At 35.4% G+C, this 21,738-nt stretch overlaps 1 protein-coding gene and 1 long non-coding RNA gene across 6 annotated transcripts in view; one reads left to right on the top strand and one right to left on the bottom strand.

Annotated features, from left to right (window-relative positions):
* trim66 (tripartite motif containing 66) overlaps positions 1–11,749 on the top strand; it is a 44,742-nt gene extending 32,993 nt beyond the window's left edge. For 3 of the 5 annotated variants that reach the window (XM_017357046.4, XM_068222623.2, XM_017357042.4), the window contains 9 exons: positions 239–445; positions 2,651–2,735; positions 3,811–3,895; positions 5,633–5,807; positions 5,884–6,545; positions 6,630–6,750; positions 6,908–6,982; positions 7,068–7,220; positions 11,453–11,749. In XM_017357046.4, the coding sequence (XP_017212535.2) occupies positions 239–445; positions 2,651–2,735; positions 3,811–3,895; positions 5,633–5,807; positions 5,884–6,545; positions 6,630–6,750; positions 6,908–6,982; positions 7,068–7,220; positions 11,453–11,698 (1,809 nt within the window). In that variant the 3' untranslated portion in view covers positions 11,699–11,749. The remainder of the gene's footprint in view (positions 1–238; positions 446–2,650; positions 2,736–3,810; positions 3,896–5,632; positions 5,808–5,883; positions 6,546–6,629; positions 6,751–6,907; positions 6,983–7,067; positions 7,221–11,452) is intronic. The other 2 variants (XM_073908525.1, XM_017357043.4) reach the window with 1 other exon arrangement.
* Positions 1–21,738, bottom strand: part of LOC141375373 (uncharacterized) — a 129,108-nt gene that overhangs the window by 27,374 nt on the left and 79,996 nt on the right. The window lies entirely within an intron of this gene.

Genomic DNA, 21,738 nt, shown 5'->3' with positions numbered 1-21,738 from the left:
AGAAGTGGGATTTACATATGATAATTGGCGCTGTAACTAAGTGGTATATTATCATCAGGAGAGTTATCGTGTTGATAGATTGTCGCGATTGTTGGTCCTTGTGCTGCAAAGCAGCGTTGTCACATTGCTCAAGGTTGTTGTTCGTCACCTCTGTTGTCACTGTTGCTATGGCTGTGGTTTGCCGCATGTGCTGTCAGATTTACTTTTAGCCTAATGAGAGTTTGGCTCTCTTGCGTAGAGATCCTCAGAGCTGGAGATGTTCGCGCTGGTTCAGGGCCAGGTAGGCGATGGTCGGAGTTGTCCAGGTTTGAAGAGGGCGAGCAGGTCTCAAAGCAGTGCGGATGCACCCAGAGGACCTCGTAAAAGGCTCTGTAAAGACAGGTCGATCAAGGATGCTCACGGCCTGGCAACAGCGACTGGGGACCAGGGATGTACAACGCAGCAGGTGAATATTTTCTTTTTCCAGAGCGTGATGAGACAAGTGCGCACTGTTAAATATACATGGTGGTTTTTGTAATGATATCATGTTTCTTCAAGGAGTGATTTTAGATCAGAGTTCTTCAAATAACTTGAACAATGTTTTTTTTTTCTTCAGTGTTAAGAAGCTTTTGTGGAATGGAAATATCCTAAGTCCTAAAATTAATGGCAATAATAGACTTTGTTTTTTAGATTGTAGGCCTATTAGGGAGTAGTTCTTAACCCTCCAAGAGAGGATGGAGATGTTTTGAGAGGTTTTCCATGTACACCTTAAATCAAAAATAAGTAAATAAATAAATAATATAAATAATAATAATAATCAAAGGCTTTTTTTTATTTATTACTATTATGCCTGGTGTTTTGTATGTTGGTGTGCACGCTCACATTGGTGCCCTGTGAAGCATGAATGAAAACAGGACTCCTGTGTGTCTGCACTGAGCAGTGCATGTAAATGAATCTGCATTTAAACGGGTCGGGTTAACCAGTGATTTAAACACCAATTCATAAAGACAGCCATTTACTTGAACAAATCCTGAACAAATCAGCCAATTTAAGAAAATAATAATAAGATTTTAAGTAGTTCTTAACCTAGGAAACTTCCAAGAGAGGTCAGAGATGTTTTGAAAATGTTCTCAAATGAGGCCAGATAAACTTAAATGGATATTTCTTAATTATTTAAGCTTTGCAATTTTAATCTGTGCACACTCTTAATTTCCATGTATTAAAGTAAAAAATGTTAAATGTTATGGATAGCAGTAGAATTTTGCATAGTTGTTTAACTTATTCGGTTTCTAAAATATATATATTTTCATAATTAATATGATTTTAAAAAATGGTATATTTACTGTTTTCAAATTCATTATTGAAATTATTGAATTAAATTTAAATTTTACTTAGGTATATATATATATATATATATATATATATATATATATATATATATATATATATATATATATATATATATATATATATATATATATGAGCAATATCAGGCCTCGTGCCAATGGACACCTCCAACTACCATTATACTCTTACTGCCATTATACTGCCATATTGCATTGCTACAAGTGTGATATTGAAGTTTATACAACAGTTTGATGGCATAATCGTGTGTATAAAAAGTAAATCAAACACGGAGAGTCTAAAAATCATTTTGTATGAGGAACTACTTTCTTCTGCCATTCATGCACATCTGCAGCTGACTTCAGAACAGCAGAAGCCATTACTAATTCACCAACGCCACTTTAGGGCTAGTATTTGAATGATTCTCTAGCGCAATATCTAAAGTGATGACAACATTTTGCTCACATTTTAAGATTATAAGAACATGAGTGAAAACATGAAAAGCCAACAGTCTACAGGCATTTCCCATTATTTCTCTGTTGCAATCCGGATATCACAATAATTAAGGGACATTTGAAGGGACATTTTTTGGCCCCATGATGAAAACGGGTTAAAAAATCACACAGGATGAAGTATTTTGAAAATAGGGTGGGTAGTGTGATAGAATATACAATTTGTACAGTATAAAAACCTGTACAATGTTACTTTTATGGGAAGTCCCCATAAAGAAAGCTGTTCAAGTGTGCATGTGTGTGTGCTTATGTGGTTAACTATAATAACCCTTGTGGATTATATAGGGCCTATTAGAAGGTTTAAACCACCAGTAGTCATGGCAACAAGGATGCCTGTGAACCTTTTTGGTAAACCATACTTTTAAGAAAGTATGAATAGTGCATTGATGTGAATAATTCACTACATTAATATTCATGGTAATTGACATTGATGAAATGCTCTTGACCTGAAGCGCTTTTCATCATGATTCCTTTTCAAGTCCATTTCAAACCCCCCAGCCTCTGTCACAACTGTGAAACACCAGTTCAGTGTTTACAGCTCTCTGACTTTCCTTTTAAGTGCACAAATCGGAAGATGTACATCAAAAGAGAGATAACTGTTGTCTAGGAAACAGTTCCTTTAACCTCTTTCTAAGAACAAATGAGATGCAGCAGCCCACAGAACTGATTGTGTTCAGCTAAACAAGTTCACCTGCGTTCATATTCTCTGATTTAGTCTGCATGCTGCTGTTGTCACGTCACTGGATTCATTAATTGTCAATAAAGAGGCAGTGTTTCAAAACCTTGATGTTGCTGTTCTCTCAACTGTATCTCAGCAGACCTGTGCACAGCTCCATGCTTCAGAGATGTACCCAAGCAGTCACGTCGCATCTTCACTGACCACCTACAAATCCGAACCAGGTGATAAAGAAAGTCTGTCATGTTTATCTTTCAATGTACATACAATGTATGTACATACACTCAGGTGTCAAACTTAGTTCCTAGAGGGCCGCAGCCCAGCACAGATTAGTTCCACTTACAGGTAATGCAGAGGTCACACTAGACTTTCAGCATGTGAAATTCTGTCGTACGGCACTGCGAAAGGGGGCGAGATTAAACAAGATGATTAGACATTAAAAAAGGTGAGTGATTGATCAATGTTGTAAAATTTATTTTTTTGGATTGGTCACATGCAGTCATGTACTGTTCACAGGTCAGAGTTCACCAAGCTTGAACTTTGCTAGCTTCAAAGTGAACTGCAAAACTTCTCTGTAAGACTGAAGTCTGCCGCATTCACAGGTGTATGAATGGGGTGAAAAGTGCAGTGTGACCACAGCTGAAGTGTTGAAGAAAGGTCAAAACTAAACTGTGCAGGGCTGTGCTTTCCTCCAGGAACTGAGCTTGACACCCCTGTTCTAGTAGCTTAATCTATCAAGGCAAGGCATGTTTTTTTATAGCAGATTTCATACACAGTGGTAATTCAAAGTGCTTTACAAAAACAGGAATAAAAGAAACAAGTATAAGAAAATAAGAAAACAAATAATAAAAGTAATTAAAAACAGATAAACTGAATGTGTTAAAACAGGTTATAAAAGAATAAAAAAAGAAAGGAAAGAAATAATAGTGTAATCTGTAGCACAGTGCTCATTCAGTAAAGGCACAGCTAAACAGAAGTGTTTCAGTCTTGATTTGAATTTACCTAATGTTGGAGCACATCTGATCATTTCTGGAAGCTGATTCCAGTGGCAGGGGTGATTAGATAACATCTAATAGCTAAAGGCTGATTCACCCAGCTTTGAATGAATTCTTGAAATTTCTAATTTATTTGGTCCTTAAGATCTGAGTGATCTGTTAAGTTTGTATTCAGTGAGCATATCTGTAATTTATTGAGGTCCTAGGCCTTTTAGTGATTTATAGACAAGTAATAATACTTTAAAATCTATTCTGAATGTAACTGTAGCTATTTTAAATAACATGTTTTTGTTTCTGGTTTCAGAAAATGTGTATGCATATGCCTATGAAAACAAAAGGCTGAAGACTAGAAAGAAGCACAGAAATTCTAGAGACGATCCGCACACCAGGTACAATTGTTCGATTGTTTTAAATGGATTCATACATATATTTGCAGAAAATAAATCCAATTGTAGTCAATTAAAAAGAAAGAAAGGGAAAAACTCTTGTTTTATTATATAATAATAATAATTATTATAAAAAAAATAATAATAATAATAAGGGTGACGCAGTAGGTAGTGCTGTTGCCTCACACCAAGAAGGTCGCATGGTCGAGCCTCGGCTGGGTCAGTTAGCGTTTCTGTGTGGAGTTTGCATGTTCTCCCTGCATTTGCGTGGGTTTCGTCCGGGTGCTCTGGTTTCCCCCACAGTACAAAAACATGTGGAACAGGTGAATTGGGTAGGCGAAATTGTCCGTACTGTATGTGTGTTAATGAGTGTGTGTGTAGGTTTCCCAGAGATGGGTTGCGGCTGGAAGGGCATCCGCTGCGTAAAAATGTGCTGGATAAGTTGGCGGTTCATTCCGCTGTGGCACCCTCAAATTAGTAAAGGGACTAAGCTGAAAAGAAAATGAATACCTACTTTACTATGTCCAATCAGCTCTCAGTAGAAGCCACACCCACTGTTTTATCATTCAATATTCTTTTAAACATTTTGTCATTGAGTGCCACCAAGTCATGTTTAAATGTAACTTTAACAATTCAAAGCATGTGAACAGTAGCTGCAATCCCATTGGTTGAAAAAAAATAATATAAATAATAATAATAATAATAATAATAATAATAATAATAATAATAATAATAATCAGAGGCCTTTTTAAAATACAACATTATGCCTGGTGTTTAGCATGTTGGTGTGCACGCTCACATTTGGTTGCCCTATGAAGCATGAACAAAAACAGTACTGCTATATATCTGCAAAAAACACTGCATGTGAATGAATCTGCATTTTAAATGGGTAGGGTTAACCAGTGATTTAAACACCAATTCATAAAGACAGCCATTTACTTAATCAAATCCTAAACACAGCAGCCAATTTAAGAAAATTATAATAACATTTTAAAGTGCAACTCTAAGCGTGCGGTACCAGCATTTATGGCTGTATCTAATATCTAATACTAAGCAGTTATTCTGATGGAAAACCACAGTGAGCCCCTAGAGAATCTCATCTGTTGGCAACAGTTTATTTATAAACGCTTCTCATTACAAATATGGAAGGATATAATTGACTGAAACTGAGCCACACTAAGACACCAGATCATAAAAGAATACAGCTCTCCACTTTACCCTGAAACACACAGCATTTATTTACAGTATGTGATAAGTTGTGTTTTTTTTTTGTGCAACGTCTTAGAGCAGAGATGCCCAAACTAGGGCCCGCTGGCCAAAGTTGTCCCATTGTAACCTTTGAGAAGAGAGGGAGAATTGTGGGAAGGGTTGAAGTTAATGGTTTAATGCTTTATTTTTAGGCTGCTAAAAAAACTTGAATTAAATGTTTCAATGTTGTAAATAAAGGCAGGTGCAGCTTGACTAGTGTATTCGGCATTAAATTCAATGTTATAAATGGAATACTTATGTTTTCATTAAAATAGGTCCAATAAAAAATATATATAATGGATAAGTTATTTTGCTTAAAGGAATGTTTTATATTTATTTTTAAATAAACAAGGAAAAAATTCATGGAAACTTTGTAATACAGCTTGATTTATTTGTGGATAAATTTGTGGGACCTTTGGCCCACAATCAAGTTTGTTTTTTGGCTCCCTTGTCTCAGTAGTTAATTTTTTTTTCTGTTGTTGTTTTCCACAGTGACAAAGAATCCTCCGATGGTTCCAAAGTTCCTGTTGTGTGTCTTCAGCGACTCAAGATCCTCGTATCACGACATCCACCACAGAACCATCAGAGCACAGATCCATCTTCTCAATCTGGCCTTAAACCTGAAGAAACTGTCTTGAAGGTGCTAGAAAGAGAGGCCGCTTCTCAGGTATCACTTTAACATTGATGAAATGCTTCTCTAGAAAGTTTTACATCACATAATAATCTTTTTAATGTCCGTCAAGGGAACTTTGGATAAGGAGTCAGTTCAGGCAGAGGACAATATGTCGCCCACAGAAACGCAGCTATCACCGCAACATCTGCATAGCTGTGAATCATCTGGCTCCCTTGAGGACTCTCAGCCTCCTGTGCAAGAATTTTGCAATATAAACCAAGAGTCTGATGCGCTATCTGTTTCCAAAGATGCTGTCTTACAACCTGACGCTGAGGAGATACACTCGGATGACTCCCCATCTGATCTCATATCAGCGCCAGGCTCTGATTTCCAAACAGAATCTACAAGAGAAGCAGATGTGGAATCAGAGCTCCCTCAGGAATCTGAACTGCAAGTCGAATCTGAATCGGATGTGATTTCAGAACAGCTTCCTGAATCGGTGCTCTCCGAACAGGAAATGGAATCAGATCCAGATTCCACAGCCGAAGTGAATCTGAATCTTGAACCAGAGTGTGAATGGGAAACGGAGCAACCAGTTTCTCCACAATCTTCTGGGTTTGAGAATGTACCAGAACCTGTTGTTGAACATCAGCCTTCAGAAGAAAGTCCGGAGATTGAGAACGAGGATTTCTGTGCAGTCTGTCTAATCGGAGGAGATCTTCTTTGCTGTGACCGTTGCCCGAAGGTCTTCCACTTATCATGTCATGTCCCACCGCTTCATAGTTTCCCCGTGTAAGTCACTCACTCTTTTTATTCACATATGCCCCTGTGTGTTTTCGCACCGAAACTAACCTCTATCATCTTGGTGTTCCTCAGAGGCGACTGGATTTGCACCCTCTGCCGGGATGTGGAGCAGCCAGAGGTGGAATATGACTGTGAGAATGTCCAGATGTCCACAGGCATGATGCCATATGGGCTGTCGGCGTGTGACCAGAGGGTAAGTGAAGGGGATGCCGCATCTCATCTGGTCTAGCTTTGATTAATCCTGTGACCTCAGGGAACTAGGATATCTACATCCAAAAAAAAAAAAAAATTCCTCCCTCTGGAGATTCGCAGACTGTCTAACAATAGATGACTTGTCTGTTTGATCACAGAAATGCGAGAAGTTGACATTGCTGATTCTCAGCAACATCCTCAGCGCTCCGTTCCATGAGCCTGTCAGCCCTCTGGTAATTCTAAAATGAATTTTCTGAGGTTAGGTTTGTGGGTGATACTTTACATCTAACTGCCTGTTTATTTTGTATCTATTTATAGGCCCGTCATTATTATCAGATCATCAAGAAGCCAATGGATTTGTCTGTCATTCGAAACAGGCTTGGCAGCAACAGCCACACACACTATTGTTCCCCACAAGAGTTTGTGGCTGACGTCCTGCTCATGTTCAAAAACTGTGCCAAGTTTAACTACGTGAGTGAAATGCATTATTTTCTTAATCTATTTCCTCCGAGCCATTAGCGGTGAATATTTAATTTCGAAGCTGATTCACATTCAGACCGCGTGCTGATGTAATGATTATGCATTACTTTTTTAATATCCCGTTTAATTTAGCTGAAATTTAATTTTTAATAGATTAAGCTAAAAAAAAACAGCTCCCATTTCTGTTCATTTCATGTATTTGCATTGTATAATAAATGAAGTTCTGGGCGGAGGTTCAGGAGGAGCTTGCTCATATAATCATTTACATTTAGTCATTTGGCAGAAGCTTTTGTCCAAAGTGACACAAAGAGGCAGTACACACAGCGCTAATTATGCTAAGTATCTGTTAGTGCTCAGAGAATTAAATGCTGGAGTTAGGGAGGTTTTTTTTATAATATTTGTTTTTTTAGGATGAGTGGAGAGTGTTTTCAACAGGTGGTTTGTCAAGCCCACTCATCTGTCTAAAGCACACTATAAATGCATAGTAATTTTTTGGTAAAAACGTGTCTGGTGCAAATGTTCAAAAGCTGGTGCAGTCTTAGTTATGGTATCAGAGAGATGAAAAATGCATTTTCTACTGGTGGTTTGTAAAGCCCACTCGCCTGTGTGAGGCACACTCAGTTTGGGTTTTTGTGTGGTCAATCATGTCAATAATGTCAATCAAATCACAAGAATGTGTAAGCAGCTACTTGCTTCACAAATCTATCTACCCCTTCACTTCGTCAATTGGTGAAATATTTTTTCCTCCTCACTGGCTCCCTTGGATCAGGAATTGTGGAGCTGCGCTTCGTTTGATTTGCTCTACAGTGTTTGAAACTAAACTGAACTTAAACTCTAAAAACTGGACTTTACTAGAACTATGTTTATCTGCTTTGACACAATCTACATTGTGAAAAGCGCTATATAAATAAACATGAATTGAATTGAATTTTTTGTACATTAGCTTACTAGCGATGGCGGTTATATCTGTGAGCGCTGCGGATAATCAGAAAAAGCAGAGAGTGGGCTTTGCAGAATGGTAAGATGAAAAAAATAATGAAGTGCAAGAGTACTGTTCAAACTTTCAGGTATCAGAGGAAAATCTGCTATCACTCTGGGAGAAACATAATCGCTTATTCACACGACTGCAGCGCTTTGCGAGGAGAATCTTGTTCATTCCTACAACAGGCAGAGAAGGCAAATGCTCATTCAGTGTAGCTGGCTGTGTTTTCGGTGCGAGGCGGAATCGCCCGAATTTAGGCACAGATGCTATTCTGTTTTTGCACAATGCAAAGAAAAAAGGCCAAGTGAACACAACATAGCTGCCGTTTAGGCAGAAGTGGCACCCTTTTCGTTATCTTGTTCCTGTATCTGTAAAAGCTAAAATGTCTTATTTTTACTTTCTGTATTTGAAAATGAACAAAATGTTGTCCAAAGACGAACTTTTATTTTTATAAATAAATATTGATTTAAAAATGTTTACGATTAACGTATTATTTTACTATCAGAGATGAGCAGATTAAAGCTCACTGAATCTGCTGTTAATATCCATGGTGACCTATCATCATGCCTAAAACAAAGAATTAATATTATTAAAGTGACGATTAGGTGCGGGTCGAGTGTGGATATATATTTCAGATAAAATTATATGTGCGGGCGGGTAGTGGGTGAATGATTAGTATAAGGCCACGGATTCGGGTGTCATTTTAGCTGATCCACGCATCTCTATAGCTTACAGTATCAAAAATATGTGGTTTTTAGCAGCACTGGTTAAAAAATAGGGGCATAAAATGAGGGCATGATTGGGGGTCATTCAATAACCCCCATCAGATCCATGTGCCAGCAGCATTAAATTACTCTCTAGATTACTCACTGGATGTTTTAGCAAAATTGTTAAATCTCTGTGTGGTACATGTGATTGAGGTGAAGTCCGCGCATTGACAGTAAACTGGTCACACATTACACGTGCTTCATTTCCTTCCACAGAAAATCCAGCATTATTTTGTTAAGATGAGATATGTACAGTAGATTCTGCACTACTAGTGTCACTTAGTGTAAGTATAGAAATAAAGCACATGTTAAGCTTTGGAGTAAGTTTTGTTTCTCGGTGGACTTTTAAAGAATGCAACACACACTGAATGTCTCCCAAAAATCTTGCATTCAAATAATCAGATGATGAATCAAGTGGGGGCTGCACGGTGACGCAGTGGGTAGCACGTTCGTCTCACAGCAAGAAGGTCGCTGGTTGGAGCCTTGGCTGGATCAGTTGGCATTTCTGTGTTGAGTTTGCATGTTCTCCGGGTTCGCATGGGTTTTCTCCGGGTGCTCCAGTTTCCCAAAACACGCGTTACATGGCACAGTTGAATTGGGTAGGCTAAATTTTCTGTAGTGTATGTGTGTGAATGAGTGTGTATGGGTGTTTCCCAGTGATGGGTTGCAGCTGGAAGGGCGTCTGCTGTGTAAAACATATGCTGGATAAGTTGGCGGTTCATTCCGCTGTGGCGACCACTGATTAATAAAGGTACTAAGCCGAAAAGAAAATGAACGAATCAATCAAGTTGAACTCACTGCAGAGCCACATGGGCAGACCCGAGCTCAAGCAAAGGAGAACTTGAGCTCCAGCTCCTCCTTGCTGCACTTTTTCTAAAAGTGATGTCACTGGGGGATGGGGTTAGGGGCAGGGTAGACATATGCATTAAAACAGCATATAGGAGAAGGAGCTGGAGCTCAAGCTCCCCCCCACTGAGCTCCAAAGTGAGCTCCACCCAAGTGGCTCTGCAGTAAGCACCTTCTCTGATGAATTAGAAACTCCTATATTGACACCTAACAAGCTCAGCCTTCAGTGGAAACTCCCCAAAATCTTGCTATTGGTTACTGCTACGAGTGTTTTATTGTGTTTATACAACAGTTTGGCGACATAATCGTGTGTAAGAGGAACTACTTTCTACTAAGAAGAGAAATTACTAAGAGTTTGTAAGAGGAACTGCTTTCTTCCGCCATTCCTTTACATCTGCAGCTGGTCAGAACAGCAGAAACTGTTGCTTATTCACCAACGTCACTTTAGAGCAAGTGTTTAAATGATACTTTAGCGTAATGCCTACAGTGATGACAAAACAGGTGATTTTGCGCACACTTTATGATTATAAGACTAAACGGCATGAAATGCCATCAATCGACAGAGATTTCCCAGTATTTTTCAGTTGCAATCGGGAGATCACAATATTACTATGGTATAAATTCGGCACTACAACATACAAAAAAGAAAGATCGTCTTAGAAAGTCATTTATCTGTATAATAATGATTTGATCAGCTGTAGTTTTAAATTATGCTGTTTTCTCTTAGGGCTTATTATTCATCTCTGTCGCCATCTCGTGGATAAACATTGTCAACTGTCTTTGCTTAAAGACAGGCTAATGGCCATTGACTCACTGTCTCTTTAGAAATTATAAATATTTTAAAATAGGCACTATCCTTATAAATAAACTGCATAGTAGCAATCTAAACAACTACATTCTCGACTAAAAAGTCTCAAAAGTACATTATGTTGTCCAACAGCAGCAATATTTGTCAAACTGTAAAGTGTTCCCTGCTTGTTGCTGTATGTGGGCAGAGTAATACAAAGGGGGGAGGGTGAAAAGGCAGTTTGAGTACTGTTACTGGCAGAATATTGCGCTGCTATCAGCACTACTATCAGATTCAAGAACCAGACAGAACTGTTGTCGATATATATAATTTTAATGATCTAATTATTTTTTCTAAAGATTAACCTTTTTTTAAATGTAGTTCTTTTTAGAAAACTTTTTACAACATTTGTACTAACCATTCTAACAATACTAATAATTAGAACAATTCTAACCTCTGGGTTACATAAGGTAACTTTTTAAGGTTCATTTTATGCCCAGGGGTAGGTTTAGGGATAGTATGTTAGTATCCAGTTTGTGAAATGATTATAAAAGGGCATATTATACATTGTATACACGTGAAACATAACTGTAAAATAAAGTGCTACCAAATAATTTCTATAAAATATTTATGAAATGAATAATAATAGTATACATTTTAACAGAATTACATTTAAAATTTATTGTTTAACAAAAAAAAAAAGATTAAAATATTCAGTTTCTTCAAGATTACAGGACATTATTTTCATGTATAATGCACATAAATATGTAGTTTATGAACATACGCCAGATAACTGTAAACAAACTGTAAAAGCTCGTCTCCATGCTGTTTGTCTCTCCAGCCGGACTCAGAAGTGGCTCAGGCCGGCCACAGTCTACAGTCCTTCTTTATCTCCAAACTGAGGGAGGTGTTTCCAGACCTGAGCTGTCCTGTCCAGGAGGAGGAGGAGGAGGACTCAGACACTGAGGATTACGAGGAGCTGGAGAGAGCCATGATGACTGGTTTCCCATGGCCAGAAAGAAAAGAGCAGAGCCACAGAAAGAGGAAGAGGAGACTTTCTCTGAACAGGAGGAGAAATCACTTTTAGCTGTGCCTCTACACACAAACAAACACACACACACACACACATATATACATATATATATATATATATATATATATATATATATATATATATATATATATATATATATATATATATATATATATATATATATATATATATATACATATATATATATATATATATACATATATATATATATATATATACATATATATATATATATATATATATATATATATATATATATATATATATATATATATATATATATATATATATATATATATATATATATAYAYATATATATATATATATATATATATATATATATATATATATATATATATATATATATATATATATATATACATATATATATATATATATATATATATATATATATATATACATATATATATATATATATATATACATATATATATATATATATATATATATATATATATACATATATATATATATATATATATATATATATATATACATATATATATATATATATATATACATATATATATATATATATATATATATATATATATACATATATATATATATATATATATATATATATATATATATATATATATATATATATATATATATATATATATATATATATATATATATATATATATATATATATATACATATATATATATATATATATATACATATATATATATATATATATATATATATATATATAYATATATATATATATATATATATATATATATATATACATATATATATATATATATATATATATATATATATATATATATATATATATATATATATATATATATATATATATATATATATATATATATAAAGATGTACAGAGACATTACAGATCCACTGCATTTTTCATTCTTTTTAAATAAGGTTCATGTTGAAATACAGTATATGCTTTTGTTTTTGTTCTGAGGACAGATCTCAGTCATTATAACCAGTTTATGTGTTATGCTGTTATCTGTAGCTGTGAGTAGGTGTTATAAGCCTATATCTCCAAACTTTGCCTAAAGTCTTGCACTAGTATTTATTCCAATGCTTACTAAATTGTACAATCAATTTGATAGCCGACTGGTTGCTGGCAACTGCTTTTTAGTAAATAGCGATAAGCAACATTAATTGATAATGTTATATAATTGTACTAAATTCCATTCTTTTTATTCCAAATATCCCTTGTAATGGGGTACTTTTCCCCCACTTGTTTACTGTGATGATTTTATTGACCTGTAGAGGGAGCACTTCATATACAGTAGCAACACATTAGTTCATATTGGACTTTTTTTTGGCGGCAGGAGGAGGTTTGTAACGTGACTGAATCCCGACGACCCCTTTCTAGTATAAAAGAGGGATGATATTAAGATGTTGCTGCGTTACTGTGATGTTTAAATTCATATTTCAAATGTTTATTGACTAATGAGACAGAAATATCTTTAATCTTTTCCCAGGCGGGTGGAACAATTTTTAGTCCAGCTTGTTCCTCTTTGTGGGTCACATACAGGTTTGATATTCGTGTCTTCTAATTTTGTAATAACGCTTTTAATTGCTGTGCAGATCATGTTAGGTCCTCTTTTAATGCTGTTTACTATCTTTAGCTGGATTGTATTTAGTCTGAAATATATAATGTATGGTGTAAATATGTGGTTCAGAGGTTGTTATTTCCATCTCATACATCAATAGCAACATCGCCTTTTTCTATGAGTTTACAAATTTGAAACCTAATTTTTATATATAGTCAGTCATTAAACTTACAAAGCTTTGTGTTGGAGTCACTAAAGAAATATTTGAATCCATTTTTCCTCTCAAGGCCTTAGTTTTGTTGCATTATCGACAGTAGCTGCTAGAAGTACATTTATTTGTACGACAAATTAATCGTACAATTAAGTGATTGCTTTTTCAAAAACAACTGTAACTTTTTTGATTAAAATGTACAAAATAAGAAATTTAAACAACATCTGGAAATGTTCTCAATAATTTCAAATATTTTTGTTTTGTCAACAGATTTCAACAGAATTCTGTTGAACACACACATACACACACACACAAATGTTGGAAACCAGCAACCACTGTCATCCATTGTAGGGAAAACTATCTATGGAAGTCAATGGTTACAGGTTTCCAACAATTTTTTAAATATCTTTTTTTGTGTTCAACAGAAGAAATTCAAACTAATGTAGGATGAGTAAATGATGACACAATTTTTTATTTTTGTGTGAACTATCCCTTAAAACACATGTAATCGAGGGGAATTGACTTTTTTTTTCAGACGCTGTTTACCTACTGTATGTTTATTGTTAGCAACAGTTAGTAAAAGATTTTGTCTTCAGATGCCAAAAATTCTATACTACGGTAAATATAAACATAAAATGTAAATATGTCACCTTTTAAAATATAGGCTAACGTTAATGGGATAAATTTTGGATAAGCTAATTGATTTAAATTGTACTAACACTGCTTTTCAAATGGGTCCAGGAGTTCTGAGGAAATGTGGAAAAGCTTAAATCAATGTGAAAATAATGAATAAATAATCATTTTATTAAAATAAACACACATTAATATATAATTAAAAATATAATAAACAATTTACATTTAAAAAAGGAAAAAATACCAAAATATCTATTTTATATAAACAATATCAATTTAATTGCAAAATATTAAAATATATAAATTGTCCTAAATTTGCTTTTAATAAACAAAAGATTACAGCTAATTCTAAATTAATTTACATGCAAATAATTAAGACAATACGATAATTAAGAAAATAAAATGGATCCTAAAAGAAAATATTCAGATCCTTTTTATGTTTTAGATTTTAGGTCTTTCACACAAGAATGATCTTATTTGGGGGTCTCTGGAATCTAGGTTATCTCCTTGATGCAAATATATTTTGCTAACCACCCTTTGTGTGTGTGATTTGTCATTGGTTATTATGATTTCCAAGATTCATATGATTGAATTAATATTTTAATCAACTTACATCCCCCTGCAGTTCTTTCACAACCTCCAGTTTGGGAATTACCTGCTGCTATTTTATACACCATGTTAATAACAAAGAATGCAATGTATTTTCTTTCTCTTTGTATTTGTGACATCTAAGATAATCTTAAAAGTAATCAAAAAGTAGTCCGGTTACATAAAATGTGTAATCAGGCTTTGTTACTAACTACAACTTCTGTCAAGTAATTTGTAATCAGATCCTGCACTGTTTATAATAAAACAGATTTTCCAAAGATCACAAGAGCTCAAAAGTGCAGAAAACTCTATTGCCAGATAAACACACACTCAATCGACTCATTTAGCTTTAAAAGTGCAGCATTCATTTTTTGTATAACTCCGTTTGAAGTGAATGGTCCATTGATGGGGTCAAAGAGCCCTGACACACTTATGACTCAACCTGGCAAGTGGGACACAAACACCAAGCCTCGTCTGAAAACACCTCCGTTCCAACAACATTTTCAAATTCAATTTTACATGCACAGAATTGATTAAAACATCGTGTCAACGTTGAAAGCATTGCTTGTGGAAATCCAGCTCTCAGCGCATGAGAGTCTGAGCCATGCGGTGTTGCTGTTGGCCAGAGCGGGGTTTGTGACTCATTGGTGTGAGCCTGTGAAACGCTGGAAGACGTATTGAAAGGGCTTCATCCCGTAGAGCAGAGGCTCAGAAGAGATTCTTGAGGCTGTATTGTTGCATGCGGAGTTCTGACAGATTAATAAAGTCTGGCCGTCCACCAGCACGGAGGCCACAAGCCAAGAAGAGGGCCCTGGGTAATTTCATTATAAGTGAAAAACATTCGGATGACATCTCTGCCGGCCATGTTAAATCAATCTGAGCTTTTTCCACTTTCTGTTTGATATGTGAAAACAAAATGCATATGTCTTGTGCACCAGAGAAAGAGGACACTGTTTTTGTTCAGTATCTGCAAGATAAAGAGTCTGCAATCAAGCCTTTCGCTTAGTGTGACTAATTTGATTAATGACTAGCCCATTGCCTTTTTTTTTTTACATCGTCTTCAAATAACATTCAGTATAGAAAATAAATGAAAATTACAGTTTATAAGGCCAGAAATACCAATAAAGCATCACAAAATTGCAAAACAGTTTACAATGTGCCATATTTGGCAGATCGCAGGTGAATATTCTCTCATGTTGGATGCTTTTTTATTCCTAAAAGTAAAGGTTCCAAAATTGGTGTTTTCACAGCGAGAAACCTTTTTGGTTCCCTAAAGAACTTTTTTAAAAATAACCTTTTTATCTTAGTGTGAAGGACATTTAATAATTTAAAGCAGGGGCTTTCAATCTATCAGATGCCACAGACTCCCTCAAAATGATTTATGCAAGGAACCCCCATCTTGAGAGGATTTCTACAGTATATTATATAGCTGGCAGCTAGCTCTCTGCAACATGGTAGCCCACTGAAGCTAAGCAGGTCTTTACCTGGATGGGAGACAACATGGGAAAGCTATGTTGCTGCCGGAAGTGGTGTTGGTGAGGCCAGCAGGGGGCACTCAACCTGCGGTCTGTGTGGGTCCCAACGCCCCAGTATTGTAAAGGGGACTCTACACTGGTCAGATAGTGCCTTCTTTTGAATGAGACGTAAAACTGAGGTCCTGACTCGGTGGTCGTGAAAAATCCCAGGATGTCCTTCAAAAAAAGAGTAGAGGTTTAAGCCTGGCATCCTGGACAATTTTTTTGTCCATTGGCCTCTGTCCATCATGGCCTGCTAACAACCCCATTTCATAATTGGCTTCATCACACTGTCTTCTCTCCACCAATCAGCTGGTGTGTGGTGTGCAGTCTGGCGCAATATGGCTGCCGTTGCGTCATCCAGGTGGATGTTGCACACTGGTGGTGGATGAGGAGATTCCCTATACTGTAAAATAAAGTAGAAATTATTTGGAAAACATATTACACACTGTCATGTTTCTTTAACCCTTCACTGGGTCAAATATAATCAATTCCAATCACTTAAAAAAAAAGAAATATAAATGAAATTTTTTTAACCCAACTCATGGGTTTGCCAATATATTACCCAATATTGTTTTTACTCTTTATAATTCTAAATTTGTTTTGAGTTGTAGATAATATATTATCGATTTAAATATTATCTAGTCATATTATTTGTTATTATATATAATTATTATAAATATTATATGGAAATATTGAAGCAATTTGCTCCAATACAGATAAATATTGGATAAACATAATTGTTTTAACATTTTAATTAAAATTTACTTTAAAAATACACTGTAAAAAGTAATTTGTTGAGTTTACTTAATTAAAATTATGCGAACTTGTTGCCTTTATTCAATTAAGTAATCATAACTTTATTGCATTAGTACTATTTACTAATGTAGAAAAGTAATGATACTGAGTCACATTTACTTTGGTCAAATAAGTCATCTCAACTTTATATGAAGTATTATTTAATGATGTAGGAAAATTCATTCTTGTTCTCAGATGATGCTGATCTCAGATATTCCAACATTATCAATGATCAATGGGTATATAAAATGCATGCATTGTGAAATTGCCAGTTTGAATCCCACACAGTAAAACCCAATAAGTTAAGGTAACTCAGACCATTTGAGTTAAAAAAAAAAACTAATAGTACTGTGAACATTTAAGTTGAAGTAATGAGGTATTTAATTAACTCTTTACTTTCAAAACTGAGTACAAATCTTTTTTTAAATGAGATGAATTATCTTCCAGTCAATTTTGAGTTAACTACACTCATTTAATGTGATAAAGTTGACTGTTGGGTTGGCTGCACAGTGACGCAGTGGTTAGCACGTTCTCCTCACAGCAAGAAGGGTGCTGGTTTAAGCCTTGGCCGGGTCATTTGGTTTTTTTTGTGGAGTTGCATCTTCTCTCCATGTTCAAGTGGGTTTCCTCCGGGTGAGAGCTCCGGTTTCCCCCCATAGTCCAAAGACATACAGTTGAATTGGGTAGGCTAAATTGTCCGTAGTGTATGTGTTTGATTAAGTGTGTATGGGTGTTTCTCAGTGATGGGCTGCAGCTGGAAGGGCATCCGCTGCGTAAAACATATGCTGGATAAGTTGGCTGTTCATTTTACTGTGGCGACCCCTGAATGATAAAGGGACTAAGCTAAGAAGAAAATGAATGAATGACTGTTGGGCCTTACAGCGCATTCAAATGGCTCCACGCCAGTAAATGCCCTTTCCGTCTGCGCATGTGCAGATCTTACTTCACCTGCTGACCAAAGTGCAGTTTATCCACTGACTGGATCCACGTTAAAGTTCATCTAACACAGTTAAATCAATTAAAGCAGGCCTGACCAAGCCTGCGAAGTTTAGTTCCAACCCCAATCAGACACACCTGGGCTAGCTAATCAAGCTCTTACTAGGCTTTCTAGAAACATCCTTGCAGGTGTGTTGAGGCAAGTTGGAGCTAAAATCTGCAGGACACCGGGCCTCCAGGACCGAGTTTAAACACCCCTGAAGTAAAGTCAACAAATTCGCCAAAATCTGTTAAGTTTACAAGCATTTTTTAAAGTAGATTGAGTGATTACTTTTTACAGAGTATATTAACAGTATAACTATTGGTTTGGTCTACACTTGACCAAATTTGGATTGAAAAAAAGACTTAAGTTAAAGCATAATTTAATTAATTATGATATATATATATATTATTATTTTTTAAATCTCCATTTTCTCCAAAAATGTCCACAGACGTCTATAACATGCCTGGGACCCCATTTGAAATCCTCTGATCTTAAAAAAAAAAAAAAAAAAAAAAAAAAACACCTTTTCCACAATGAAAGATCATTCTGTGCAATTAAAAGATTCAATGGATGTTAAAGGTTTTCTTCAAAGAGCCATCAACGCCAATAAAGGACCTTTATTTTTAGGTGTTCCTCAAACCGTTCCTTGAGTTAAAAGAGACAGTAAGTGAGTTTTGATGGCATCTAAAAGGGTGATTATCTTTCTTCAGAGACATCTGATTTTTTTCCCTCCTTTACAAATTGAGTTTCCTCGAGAAGGTACTGTAATTCTTAACCTCAGCAGACACTTTCAGGCTCATCTTAACTGACAGCTTCCTGATGACACTTAAATCAGATCAGTGCCTGGTCTGTTTCGCTGGATTCTCCCAATACCTGCAGGATTACACCCCTGATTGCCTTCTTAAAGATGGGGGATAAGAGCAGAGCCCCCACAAGGCCGCGCTAAACACAGACATGATGCAATAACTCCACTGGCAGCTTTTAAATCCCCCTTTCCTCTTCTTCTCATGAGATACAGCTGGCCTCATTTCCCCTCTTCAGCTTTGAGTACTCATTTATAATGACTCTTAAAAGAGGTCAGGATTTCATGTAGTTTAATGGGCATTTTTTTGCCCAATCTTTTGTGTGCGCCCTTGGAAATGATTGTGATTAGACATGCAACTGCATTGGAAATATGTTGATAATTACAACAGTCCATCTAGAATGTGCAAGTAAATAAATGGCATGTTTCAAAATGCTATAATGAAATCAATATTCAGAGCTTGGCAAGTGAGAGGGTATATAGTCTTATTATAGCAAATGCATCATTTTAGATCAGATCAGAAAATTTGATGAAGCAATCATTGTGCTGAAAATAATAATTGATTTTACGACTAAAAACAAACACACACAAAAAGCACATTCACATGGTGTGCTGTGTTTTTGCTACACTGTAAAACCACATAGGTTACAGAAAGTTAACTCTTACTATTTAAGGAAACATTGCAGCAAACTGTTTAAGTTTTGAAACCAAATTGTTTGAGTACTGTAAGCATATTGAGTCATATAAACTTATATTATAATTTATGTTGATATTGTCAGTTATTTAGAGTATGAGTAGCCTAAACATGGTTAATTTTAATTGGTGAGTTTTTTATTAAATTTTTAGAGCATACATATACTGCCAATCTTATACCCATAGTCTGTGAAAAATCTGTCTGTGAACAATCTGTGTTTTCCGTTTATTTATGGTTGTGAATGGCATTATGAAAGTTTGATCTCTCCTCTGTTAACTTTAAATGTTAAAAATTCCACTCTACATCTAAAAAAATCTGTGTTTTCTGTTGATTTACGGTTGTGAATTGCATTATGTAAGCTTGATCTCCGCTCTGTCGACTTTTGATGTTGAAAATTCAACTCTCCTGTTTAACAAAGTGACTTTTATTGATATTTTAGTAGTTTGAAATAATATAATGTATACAAAATAATATATAGAGAAATGAGTCAGCAAAATAACAGAAAATGTACTGGCCATTTATTACAAGGCTTTTATTCCCTAATATCGCCTATCCAAGTTGCCTGTCCAAGTTTTAGGAACAACAAATAATACCTTGACCTCTAGTAGATCATTTGATATCAGAAGTGGCTTACATGAAAGGCAAATGCCTCTAGATTATGCTTAGTTTACCAAAATGAAATATGATCATACCTTGGTTTTTAATTATTTAATTAGGACAGTAAGGTCTTGTTACCTGACAGAAATAATGTACAATATAGAATATAAATTCATGGTGCTATTCATACATCTCTGCAATGACTCAAACTACTTATTAATGAAGTCATCTGGAGTGCCAAAGAAAGTGTTTTTGCAAGACTACCAGAGTTCATCAAGATTCTTTGGATTCATCTTCAATGCCTCCTCCTTCATTTTACCCCAAACATGGTGACTGGGCTGGCCAATCCTAGAGAACCTTGACTTTCTTTGCTTGTAGAGGCTGAAGTATGAGAAGGAGTACTATCCTGCTGAAGAATTTGCCCTCTTTCTTAGGTCTCCTCTCCCAGAGAATATGATTTTAATTAATTTAAACTATTAATATGTTTTACTAAAGGGTAAAAAGTTATTAGAGGAATGATCAAGGTTCCTATGCAGTTCAAAAGCATAAATAAATGGAGAAAAATAAAAACATGAATGACAAAATATTCAAAACTGCTAATGTATGGATATTTCTTGTAGAGTAACAAATACAATATACTCATACTTGTATATACAATTTCAGTAAACAATATCCTTGTTTTATTATAATATTTGTTTTGTTTCATAACCATGTTTTTCTCTTGTGAGTGATTGCAAGATGAGGTTTTTGTGAGCTTTTTAACTTGAGTGACTTAATATTCTGGTTTTAAGCCTCAGTGATTCTACAAAATTTGTTTATAGCTGTAATAGAATGAAATTCCACTCTGTCTAAATTGATATGCTCAGTGGTGAAACGGACTAAGCCTGATAAGTGACACATATTTGCGGTGCTGGGCACATTTAAGCTTTTGTATTTCTAAAGTGTCTGTGAGTCCTCAGATGACAAAAATCAAATGAAACATAACAGAATAATAATGGGACCGTGGTGAACTCAGCTGAAGAATGAAAAGACTGAGAAAAAAGGGTCTGCAGGAAAAAAAAAAACTGCCTGACCAGTGTAGCAGCCCATGAAATTGAAGTTTGGATGGCTGAACGTCTTTCAATTTTTTGGAACTGTTCTGGAAAAGAAGGAAAATTGATTGCTGCTCTCCACTTTAAAGGAATTGATCCCTGCAATCAAAATATGGCTGACATTCTTGGCCATGTTGTACGTTGGCGCTGAAAACTCTGCAGTTACGGTGAACATGTTCGCCCGGATTATTGAGAAACAGCATACAGTATTTGACGCGAGACTGCATTGCCAACCACTCTAAATCAACCTGATCCAAATTTCTGAGTAAGACTGAGTGTGTACTTCACATGGGGACTTGCTTGAGAGGTTAAACAAGCAATTAGAGGAGCATTTATAAGTGGAATGTGCTGGAATCTCAGCATGATACGATTCCACTATTGTTTTAATAAACAAAATCTAATTATTCTAAATATGGAATAATTGATGATGGACGACTGAAATATTGTCATTCTGTATTCTTGATATCCCATGGCTCCATTGCTAATTATAAAAAAACAACATTTTATAGCTAGTAACAGAGGCTTGAGATACTAATAAACATTTAAGATACTGTAGATGAAGGAGATTAGACATTTAAGTTGTCTGTGAAGCATCTCT

Source organism: Danio rerio, chromosome 7 (genome assembly GCF_049306965.1).
Source record: "Danio rerio strain Tuebingen ecotype United States chromosome 7, GRCz12tu, whole genome shotgun sequence".
NCBI classification, from domain to species: domain Eukaryota; kingdom Metazoa; phylum Chordata; class Actinopteri; order Cypriniformes; family Danionidae; genus Danio; species Danio rerio.
This window is presented reverse-complemented; position numbering and strand designations above follow the sequence as displayed.